The sequence below is a fragment of the Eutrema salsugineum genome, unplaced genomic scaffold (genome assembly GCF_000478725.1).
Source record: "Eutrema salsugineum unplaced genomic scaffold, Eutsalg1_0 scaffold_13, whole genome shotgun sequence".
NCBI classification, from domain to species: Eukaryota; Viridiplantae; Streptophyta; class Magnoliopsida; order Brassicales; family Brassicaceae; genus Eutrema; species Eutrema salsugineum.
The window spans coordinates 5525379-5535992 of record NW_006256885.1 but is presented as its reverse complement, the minus strand read 5'-3'; the positions used below and the strand labels follow the sequence as shown (position 1 = coordinate 5535992).

General features: G+C 35.7%; 3 protein-coding genes across 3 annotated transcripts; all 3 read left to right on the top strand.

Moving 5' to 3' along the window:
• Positions 1–11: 11 nt before the first annotated feature.
• LOC18025317 (serine/arginine-rich SC35-like splicing factor SCL30A) lies at positions 12–2435 on the top strand. Its single transcript, XM_006407323.2, has 6 exons — positions 12–91; positions 485–635; positions 746–823; positions 1345–1503; positions 1646–1762; positions 2077–2435. Exons 2-6 carry the CDS (start codon positions 490–492, stop codon positions 2171–2173), a joined length of 597 nt encoding a protein of 198 aa, XP_006407386.2. The 5' UTR covers positions 12–91; positions 485–489; the 3' UTR covers positions 2174–2435.
• Positions 2436–2935: 500 nt separating this feature from the next.
• On the top strand, positions 2936–6204 carry LOC18025316 (fatty acyl-CoA reductase 2). Its single transcript, XM_024159855.1, has 9 exons — positions 2936–2974; positions 3720–4167; positions 4246–4349; positions 4430–4629; positions 4739–4839; positions 4934–5135; positions 5220–5381; positions 5465–5959; positions 6048–6204. The coding sequence occupies exons 1-9, from the start codon at positions 2948–2950 to the stop codon at positions 6202–6204; spliced, it is 1896 nt and encodes a 631-aa protein (XP_024015623.1). The 5' UTR covers positions 2936–2947.
• A 527-nt stretch (positions 6205–6731) lies between these two features.
• On the top strand, positions 6732–8025 carry LOC18025315 (putative two-component response regulator-like APRR4). Its single transcript, XM_024159495.1, has 4 exons — positions 6732–6909; positions 7098–7232; positions 7365–7730; positions 7886–8025. Exons 1-4 carry the CDS (start codon positions 6732–6734, stop codon positions 8023–8025), a joined length of 819 nt encoding a protein of 272 aa, XP_024015263.1.
• Positions 8026–10614: the final 2589 nt, after the last annotated feature.

Here is a 10614-nt window from a genome sequence, read left to right as displayed (position 1 = left end):
CGAATAAACATGACCATCTTGTTGAACAGAGCTTCAAAGAGAGAGAGAGAGTACCGGCGGAGGATTTGCGTTTCTCTTGTGGGATTCACAGGTTCTGGTTCTCACGATCATATAGTTTTTATTTGGAAAATTATCGTGATGAATTTTCATAACTTATTTGTCTGCGATGAATTTGTATACCTTGATGCAAAAAATATCTTGTTTCGTCCGTTTTTTTTTCTTCTTTTTGGTGACTATCAGAATAAACATTTGGATTCGATTTCTTATCATCGCATCTCTCATTTCGTGAAGCGGCTCTATTCCAAAATAAGAGATTGAGAAAACCTGATTATAAATGTTAATTAGCTGGAACTTATTGCATGCAAAACACGTTCAGTTTTGATGAATTACGCTGTTAGATCATGTTTCTCTGCAGAACTTCAATTGATTGTTCTCTCCAATTTGAATTTAAGATAGGTTTGTTTCTGTTTGTCTTGATACTTAGTGACAATGGGGAGGAGCTATAGTTACAGTCCTTCACCACCAAGAAGTTATAGCAGACGGTACAGAAGCCCGAGTCCGGTGGGATACTACAGAGGTCACAGTAGAGATTCTCCAACCAGTTTACTCGTTCGCAATCTCCGGCACGACTGTAGGTATTAAAAGACTGATCTTTATCCTACACCGACTAGTTTCCTTTGGAAATGTTAAAGCTTTCACCTTTTGACAAAGTCAAATGCTTCAAGCTTTTTTTAACCATTTTCAGGCAAGAAGATCTACGTAGACCATTTGGACGGTTTGGTCGGCTCAAGGATATCTATATACCTCGTAATTATTACACTAGGTGAGTGATTGCAATTGGATCCCACTAATTCTTTCCATTTGTGTGACTTCTTGTTCTTGCTGTCCTATCCTTGTGTAAGTGTATCATGATGGATTGCTGTTTTTTTCCCTCGAACTGTTTGTTTATCAAAATTTGGTTGTCTTATTGGAAGTGTTGAAGATGAAGAAGTAAGCATAAGATCAATTAATGAAGTATTAAGATAACTTTGTTCGGGTCTACAGACGGTAAGTGGGTACGGTTAATGACAATTGAATACTTCCGGATTGAGACGGAAGTTGCTTCTTTATTTCATTTTGAAGATGTTCTGGTCAAAGTCGAAGTAATACAATTGGCTTCGAAAAGGTTAGCAGCCAGCTGATTGTTTATGCTTTATTTATTCGGTTGGTTGGGTTCCTAAGTTTTTTTTGTGTGTACTCCCTATTAAAGTTTTCTACTTTGGATGTCTATTGCGAGTTTGGTTCAGAAAGAGAGGTACTTGTTATTATAATTGTAATCACGATTGTGACGCTATGAACTGGCAGGGAGCCTCGCGGGTTTGGGTTTGTGCAGTACTATGACCCTGCTGATGCTGCAGATGCAAAGTATCATTTAGATGGCTACGTTCTTCTTGGCCGTGAAATTACTGTAGTATTTGCAGAGGAAAACAGAAAGAAGCCTTCCGAAATGAGAGAACGATCAAGGTTAAGCTTGAATTTCACCAAAATTAGCTTGTTGATTAACAAATGAAATTAACTCTTATCACAATTGATTCAACTGGTAGTAACTTCCTATTGGTGTTGCGTTTTGTTGAAACAAGTAAAGTAAGTTGAATGTCTATTTCAGGGGCAGAACACGTACAAGATCTCCTTATGGTTACTCCCGGTCTCCTGGCTATTCTCGTTCACCAAACTACAGAAGAAGCTATTCGCGCTCACCATATGATGAAAGACACCATTCAAGGTACTGTAGCACGGGTGTTTAATCCCAGTTTCGGTTTGTGTTTTTAAATTTTTTTCGTTTTGAGGAATGTACTTACCAATGCGTGATCAAATGTATTATAGATCGGTTTATCTGATTTTCAGAGAAAGTTAAGTTTTGGCATGTTTAGTTGGTTTTTCTATCAGCATTTTTCTGTTTACTTTTGGGTCGGATCAGTTTTTTTTTTATTCTGTTCACGCACTTGTAACTAATTAAGGATAGGGAGTTGGCTTCTGTATGTTTAGTTGGCTTCTGCGTGTTATACTTAAACATATCACTTTGTATATCTTGAGCAGATCGGTTTCCCCAGGGGATAGGAAGCGATCATACTCGAGGTCAAGCTCAAGGTCCCGGTATGGATCGAGAAGCAGAAGCCCGAGTCCCGGATACTAGGTGACTTGGTATATGACCTAAGCTTGTGATGATAGAGATATGAGGTCTGGTGTTACACTGTGGGAGTTAGTCATTTGGAAGAACAATAAATCATAGTTGTAGTAGGGGACAAATCAATGTATGTTTCGGTTTCATATCCTTTGGCACTTACTGGCAGCTTCGTCCTTTTTTTTATCCTAATGCGTGACATCTATGCTACTGATTATTATATCACGAGTGTATTTCGTTTCGAATCCTCATTACATAATGAAACGTATTTATGCCTTAGAAAGCGAGGAGTTTGTTCATATTGGAAGTGAGAACGAAACGGAATTTTCGTTTACAAAAACTCTGTTTCCCAACTCATTCTTTTCTCCATACTGTATCGCTTCATGTGAAATGAACATTGAGGTCTGGAACATAGCGAACAAAGATTTGAGACAAGTGAAACGAAAACGTGGGCATTTGCTGGTTGTTCTATAATTCCCGCCAAAAAAACAAGTATCTGCCTCCTGTGATCCTATCAGGACCCAATTCGGCGGGTCTCACTTGCCTCGAGAAGATGAGGCAAAGGTTTGAACTTCTTAAGCCATATGTTTCTCGTCTATGTCTCCCCAGTCTTCACTCTGGTTACACTCACCAGGTGTTTGATGAATGCTTAAACAGATACTACCCTCGGTTAATTACGAGATTAAGTTTCTCTACATGTTCCTAAATCACTTTTTTCACTTGGTTGCCTATTTTATTCATAATAACATTATCCGATGCTTTGCAGGGTTTCCACGGTGTTGAAGTATGACTAGAATGGTCCATCCCTTTGAGGTAAGTTGTCTTTATAGGAGAATGTTTAGTTTTTTTCCAAAAGCTATAACTTTTAAGATGAACATATAATCCTCAAGTCCTTCAAATGTTATGTGAATTTCCTAAATTTAAACACCAGGATATGAAATTTGAGATTGAGATTGCTTAGGTAAATGCTACCAAACAGAGAATCAAATTAGCTCTTTATCATTGGGTGATTTCTTAAATGTTATTGACTATAATGTTATAAGTGACTGTTTGGAATTGATGCATTTCTTTATTTTTCTTTACAAAAAAAAAAAATTGAAATCTAATTTACGTGTAGGAAACTGATCAAATGTTGGAGAGAAAGATAGTAAGGCAATCTTTTGTTTCACTTAATTTTTAAAATATTTATCTTCCTATAAAACAGAGGAAGTTTTCATCATCTTTTGTCCTTAGAACTTACCAATCTTTCGTTCCTCTTATAAAAACAAAACCCACATACTTGTCTCTTAGCGATAAGAAATAAGAAAAAATAAATCTTTCTTGGTTTACTTAATTCTCTTTCTAAAAAATTAAGTATATTCTTGTTGCTCATTACCAAAGGTATGCATTCTAGGTTAAGTACATTACAAGTCACCAATTTCTTAACCAACAAGTTTCTGTTTTCTCAAAGGGAAAAAATAACCAAATACAGTTTGTATTTTAGATTTGTACAAGGTCAACAGATTAATTTCTTAGTCATAATTCAGAAATGACATTTTGTCTGTTTCTTATTTCTTAGTTTGTGATGGAGGCTCTCTTCTTGAGTTCTTCTTCTTCTTCCATTGCTGCTTCAAACAAGCTTGCCAGATTACACAACCGTCGTGACTGGTCTTCATTGGTTTGGGATAAGAAAAGGGTAGGCCCCACCTGGTGTCGCGTAGGTGGTGGTGGTGGTGATGGTGGTGGTGGGAGAAACAGCAAACCGGAGAGGCCTATCCGGGTCTCTTCGCTTTTGACAGACAGAGGTCAAGTGTTGATAAGGGAACAGAGTTCACCGGCTATGGAAGCTGAGACATTGGTTCTGTCTCCGAACGGGAACGGAAGAGCCATTGATATCAATGGAGCAACGACTTTGATGCCTTTTAATGGTGCTGCTATGGTGGGGATGAAAGAAGGACTTGGCATCATCAGTTTCCTCCAAGGAAAGAAATTTCTAATCACTGGTTCCACTGGCTTCTTAGCTAAAGGTAAAGAAGCTCTCATATTTTTTTTATCATATTCTGCAACTTTCTGTCTCTAAATCTAATCCCTTTTGACATCTCCAGTGCTGATTGAGAAAGTCTTGAGAATAGCTCCGGATGTTGGGAAGATATATCTCTTGATTAAAGCCAAAAACAAAGAAGCCGCAATTGAGCGGCTGAAGAACGAGGTAATTCCTTATTTGTTTTGATTCATTGTTAGTCAAGTCAAGTGTAACTTTAGCCTATTCATGAAATTTCTGCTTTTCAGGTGCTAGATGCAGAGCTTTTTAACACCCTAAGAGAGACTCATGGAGCATCGTACCAGTCTTTCATGTTAGACAAGCTCATTCCTGTGACTGGAAACATTTGTGATTCAAACATTGGGTTGGAAGCAGATTCAGCGGAGGAGATTGCTAAAGATGTTGATGTAATTATCAACTCTGCTGCAAATACAACCTTTAATGAAAGGTTGACAAATTATTAGATTATGCGCTTCTGGTTCTCTTGTTTTGTTCTCTAGATAGTATCAATGTATCCTGATTCACTAATCCTGTTGTCGTCATGGTGGATATTTCAGATATGATGTTGCTCTGGACATAAACACACGAGGGCCTGGTAATCTCATGGGATTCGCCAAGAAGTGCAAGAAACTAAAGCTTTTTTTGCAAGTATCCACAGGTATATAAATAGGCAGAACAAAAAGAGACAAAAAAAAAAGGGTTTTTGTGATGTTTCTGTTTCTTCATTTGGAAAAAACAAAACCTTTGTGCAGCTTATGTGAATGGGCAAAGACAAGGAAGGATAATGGAGAAGCCATTCTCGATGGGAGAATGTATAGCAACAGAGAACTTCCTCGAAGGGAATAGAAAAGCATTAGATGTCGACAGAGAGATGAAGCTAGCTCTTGATGCTACTAGAAAAGGGACTCAAGATCAGGAGGAGGCGCAGAAAATGAAGGATCTCGGTCTAGAGAGGTAATAATCTAAATCTTCACCTTCACCTTGACTGCATCGAATATTCACAACAAACTTAAAAACACACAAAAACCATTGAAACAGGGCAAGATCATATGGATGGCAAGACACTTATGTTTTCACCAAAGCAATGGGAGAAATGATGATCAATAGCACCCGAGGAGACGTGCCTGTGGTTATTATAAGGCCTAGCGTCATCGAAAGCACTTACAAAGACCCTTTCCCTGGATGGATGGAAGGAAACAGGTAGACTATTTATATGCTTACATATATGCGTATATATAGATGTGAATGTATACATAACATAACAAAACTGATTATTCTTGCAGGATGATGGATCCAATAGTTCTATGTTATGGAAAGGGACAGCTCACAGGGTTTCTTGTGGATCCGAAAGGAGTTCTTGATGTGGTTCCTGCTGATATGGTTGTTAATGCGACATTAGCTGCTATAGCAAAGCATGGAATGGCAACTTCAGATCCAAAACCTGAAATAAACGTGTATCAGATCGCTTCTTCAGCGATAAACCCACTGGTTTTCGAAGACTTAGCAGAGCTCCTTTATAATCACTACAAATCTACACCTTGCGTGGACTCGAAAGGTGATCCCATTATGGTGCGTTTGATGAAACTTTTCAACTCCGTTGATGATTTCTCGGATCATCTGTGGAGAGATGCTCAAGAACGAAGCGGCTTAATGAATGGCGTGAGCTCAGCGGCGGATAGTAAGATGCTGCAGAAGCTAAAGTTCATATGCAAGAAATCTGTTGAACAAGCCAAACACCTTGCCACTATCTATGAGCCATACACTTTCTATGGTGGAAGGTGAAGAACGAATAACCACATTCTGATTCTAAAACCAAACCGACAAACTTTGAACCTTTGTTTTTTTCTTTCTTTCTTTTTGCTGCAGATTTGACAACAGCAATACGCAGAGATTAATGGAGAATATGTCTGAAGAAGAGAAGAGAGAGTTTGGGTTTGATGTTGGAAGCATTAACTGGAAGGACTACATTACAAACGTTCACATTCCCGGTTTAAGAAGGCATGTCTTGAAGGGAAGAGCTTAAGTTCGCTAAACCGGACCAAACCGAATCAAACCTTTCTTTGATCGTTTTTTTTTTCCTATTTCTATGTGTAATCTTGTTGTGTTGTCTAATATATCACTTTAATTTGTAATAATTTGGAGGAAATGGGAGTGTTCTCTTCAAGTTTTTTTTCCAAAGTCTATACACGTTAGATTCAAAGCGAAGTAAAACAAACTGAAAGAAAAAAAGAAAAAAAAAAACTGTTCGAAGTGTAGTGTTTTTCTCCCAAAGTCTAATGACTTTAGTTCCAAAGCGAAATATATGTTGTTAATAACAAATTGTTTAAATCTCTCTGATCTTGTTTTACGGAGCCTCGCAATCTAAAATGCTGTTACTAAATTCTGTATTGGGGTCCACTTCCACTTTTTTTGTTAATTAAAAAATGTTTAGTATAAATACTATGCGATAATATCAGATTATCAGATTTTATTTTTCATTTTTTTTGTTTAAAGGGGTCGAGAATCCTGGCGAAAAAGCCTGACTCCATCAAAAAACGACGCAGGTGAAATATGGCTGAGCAAAGGGACGGTGGTGGTCCAAGTAGGTATCATCCAAACTCCTCCGATATGTTTTCCGGCATGTACCCTGAGAATAAGTTCCCTGAGGGTTTGCGAGTGTTACTCTTTGACCAAGATCCCCAATATCTACTTGCATTGGAGCAACATCTCAAAGCGTTTCAATACGAAGGTAGCTATTTTTGATTGATTTTTTACGAGTTTTTGAAGCTGATCAAGTGATGTTAAATTTTTTTTTAACTAATCTACGTATTTTTGAAATTTATCTACGTGTTGTGCTAAAAGGAATTTGATTTAAGTGATCAATTTTAAATTTTATAAAGGCTCTATGTCATTGATATGTGTATTTTTAATTTGTAGTGACTAGATGTAACGAAGAGGAAAGAGCTAGGTATCTACTCCATCACCACAGGATTAGGTTCGACATTGCTATCATAGAAGCACAAAATGTTGATAGATTTCGATTTATCTCGGAAATGGATCTTCCAATCATTAGTAAGAATATAATTATACGTTTTATCAATATTTTCAATTGTAAATTTCGTTTACCTCGAACTAAACATAATTTTGAAAGTTGATTAGAAAAGTTACAACAACAAAAAAACACAAGCATTTTGATTCTTGCAGTAATATCCAAGGACGATTCAGTAGAATCGGTGATCAAATGGATGAACATCGGTGCTTGCGACTATCTTATCAAACCGATACGACCTGAAGATCTACGTTTGATATTCAAACATGTGGCGAAAAAGGTACAAGTAAGGAGGAATGTGGTGGTGGCCGGAGAGGCAGAGGAGAAAACAGAAACCGAGAATTCATCCTCTGTGAGAGATCCCACAGTAAGAAACCGTAACAAAAGAAAAAAAAACATTTTCCTTGAGGGACAAGAAAACGAGGAGGGTCATGATCCCACCACCAAGAAAAGACGAGTAGTGTGGGACGACGAGCTTCACAAAAAGTTTATTAAGGCAGTGGAATACCTCGGCACGGGCAGTGAGTCACTTACCTTTTTTTTTTTGAGTCACTTACATTAGGTATTCTGTTCATATACAATATATAGTTACTAGGGTTTACCGTTTCAAAAGCATATTATACATATATATATATATATAAAAAAATAATTGAACAGTTAATGTAATTTCATGCAGAAGCTGTTCCCAAGAGAATTTTAGAGATGATGAATGTTAATGGCATCACTCGAGAAAACGTAGCCAGCCATCTCCAGGTAACATTTTTTTATTATACCCTAAATATTTGCTTTTTTAAAATAAAAATAACAAAGTCATAAGGGGGAAATACTTGCGACCAAACTAATGATAACAATTTATATGACATCCATATCAATTTGTGGTTTGTTCATGGTAATAGCTATGGATAGCCAATTAGAAATGGTTGAAACTTTCATCCCTAACGGTATTTACATTCATATGAAGAAAAAAATAGTGGCTACCAAAGACATGATTGACTTGATCGAACAAGACTCATAGAGGCTAAGTCACTGCATTCGGTAGCTAACCAATGGCCAATTCTGCTGTCTATAATAATCAATACTGTAGCTAGTGGCAGTATATATATTTTTGGTTACTCTGATAAGAATTTGGGTGAATTTTCTTAACTCGTAAATAGAACAAATTAAGGTGAATACCCTTTTATTTCAAAGTCCAAAAAAATCCTTTTATTTCTAAGTTTTATTTTAGTAGCTGTGTTAATGAATAATCATAACTCTTCAGCAATCTTTCCATAGGTTCCAAAACCCAATACTGATACGAATATGAAAAATGAGAATATTTTATGAATTGTGCCCTAACATTCATATGTTCACTCAAATAGCCAATAGGACCCTATTAGTAGTACGTACAAATTTTAAATCAATTAAAACACAATTCATAAATACATAATATTAATTAGCCATGAACTATATTTGCGTGTAAACAACCATGGAATAGTCATGGAATATGACCTTGGTTAAATAAACTATTTTAACTTTTAAAATGTAGAAAAGACACGAGTATATATGGATACTCTAACTGTTGATTATTTTTTTCAACTTTCCTATCCCAGGGAATTTATCTAGTTAATGAATACAGCTAGAGATTAATGGAACTAAACATCTAAATAACACAACTATAATAATATTAATGAAAAAAAATTTATTGAAAAAAAAAGAATCTTTATTTTGTTTTACATATGTATGGTATTAATATATTATTTCCCTTAATGTGTAGAAATTTCGGATGAATCAGAAGAAGCAGAATGATCAAAACGAAAAAAACGAGAGGAACCGAGTTTTAATAACTCCAGAAGCAATTGATTTTTACAATAGAGGAAATGTTCAATTTACAACACAACATATCAACAACATTCATCAACCTTTTGTACAACAGCAGAGCACAAACTCTAATCTCATGATGCAGTTCATATCACCTCTCGAACATCATCATCATGATGGAGTCTCTGTTGCAGTGTCTGATAGAAACATGTTGATGACTCACCAAGCTCAACATCATCATCACCATCAAAACTCTGAGTTCTCAAATATCGAAAATAAAGAAGAGAGTTTGGTCTATAACGAAGATGATGTTACAAACCTGTGGTGGCTCATACAAAACTTGGATGAAACAAGTTCATTCCACTACCAGGATCCTGTGATAGTTAACGATAATCAATTGTCTTCCAATCCACAACAGATGATGAATGTTCATGAAGCTCATGAATCATCTATATTACATATGCCTTCCTCTTCTTCATTTTTCACACATAGTTCACTTCTTGATCAGGTAATGAGGCTTATTTTTTGTTTTATGATTTTTAAATAAACGTTATGCATAAAAATCTTTAATGCTTTTTTTAATGTGTGTGTAGCATGTACAGCAAGAAACCATAACTATGGTGGATGTAAGTGGAGAATTGAACAACAACAATGGTTACTCTGTGAACAGCAATATACAGAACGTTAACGTTGGGAATATCTTTCTTGAGGATAGCCAAGATTGGGATCTGTAAGTTTCGATTAGGATGGATCAAAATCAAGGCAACGCATGAAAACAGAAGACAAGTAGTTTAATGTTAATCTTATTATTTTCTAGGGTTTAAGGTTTGCTATATATTCTAGGTGAAGCATTATCTTCTAGTATGTTTCTTTATTCACCCAGAATAAGAATTTGTAAAAATTATCACTGGTTCCCTTTTATATGTCTTAAATTATGATCGTAGAAGATCATACCTTTTTAAATGTTCTCACCAACGTATTCTCTTGAAATTATTTTTTGCCCATTCCTTGCTTTGTATCTGCCCACATAGTAAATTCAAGAGGAAACATCCATATTGAAAGTTATGAAAGTATGCAAACATCCATGTTCGAGACATCAGACAACTGTTAAATTTCTTTTAATTTTAAAAACAAATTTGAAACCACCAAAAATAGTTTCAAACCTAAACTGATTATTGACCGAAGTTCCAAAATTTTTTTTTTAAGAAACAAAATATCAAAAATATAATATAGAATACCATTTCATAAGGTTGATTAACTAATTGGTCACAAACATAAAATGATTATTTAAAACCCGTACTTTAAGAAAACTGTAAAACTAAGAGAAGAGTTGGAGTAGAATATGAACAACTAATAATAGAATTATAGATGACTAAAACAGACCAGATAGCCGATTTGTTGGACTGATCTAAAAGACATACTTAGGGCAAAATATTTGGAGTAGAGTAAAATTATAAAAGCCTGAGATATCTCAAGATTTCTTTTATTTACTCTGTAATCCAAGAACTAATTAACACACCAGTGACCTTTATAAGTTATAACTATACTACTGTACAAATATAACCATAAACGGAAGACACACACATATATAAATATATATAGAGTACA

Coding starts and splice junctions, on each gene's coding strand:
- LOC18025317 (XM_006407323.2), top strand. CDS start 490: ATGGGGAGGAGCTATAGTTACAGTCCTTCACCACCAAGAAGTTATAGC. Junction 824..1,344: donor CCTCGTAATTATTACACTAG/GTGAGTGATTGC, acceptor ATGAACTGGCAG/GGAGCCTCGCGGGTTTGGGT. Junction 1,504..1,645: donor GAAATGAGAGAACGATCAAG/GTTAAGCTTGAA, acceptor TGTCTATTTCAG/GGGCAGAACACGTACAAGAT.
- LOC18025316 (XM_024159855.1), top strand. CDS start 2,948: ATGACTAGAATGGTCCATCCCTTTGAG. Junction 4,168..4,245: donor CACTGGCTTCTTAGCTAAAG/GTAAAGAAGCTC, acceptor TGACATCTCCAG/TGCTGATTGAGAAAGTCTTG. Junction 4,630..4,738: donor AATACAACCTTTAATGAAAG/GTTGACAAATTA, acceptor TGGATATTTCAG/ATATGATGTTGCTCTGGACA.
- LOC18025315 (XM_024159495.1), top strand. CDS start 6,732: ATGGCTGAGCAAAGGGACGGTGGTGGTCCAAGTAGGTATCATCCAAAC. Junction 6,910..7,097: donor CAAAGCGTTTCAATACGAAG/GTAGCTATTTTT, acceptor TTTAATTTGTAG/TGACTAGATGTAACGAAGAG. Junction 7,233..7,364: donor AATGGATCTTCCAATCATTA/GTAAGAATATAA, acceptor TGATTCTTGCAG/TAATATCCAAGGACGATTCA.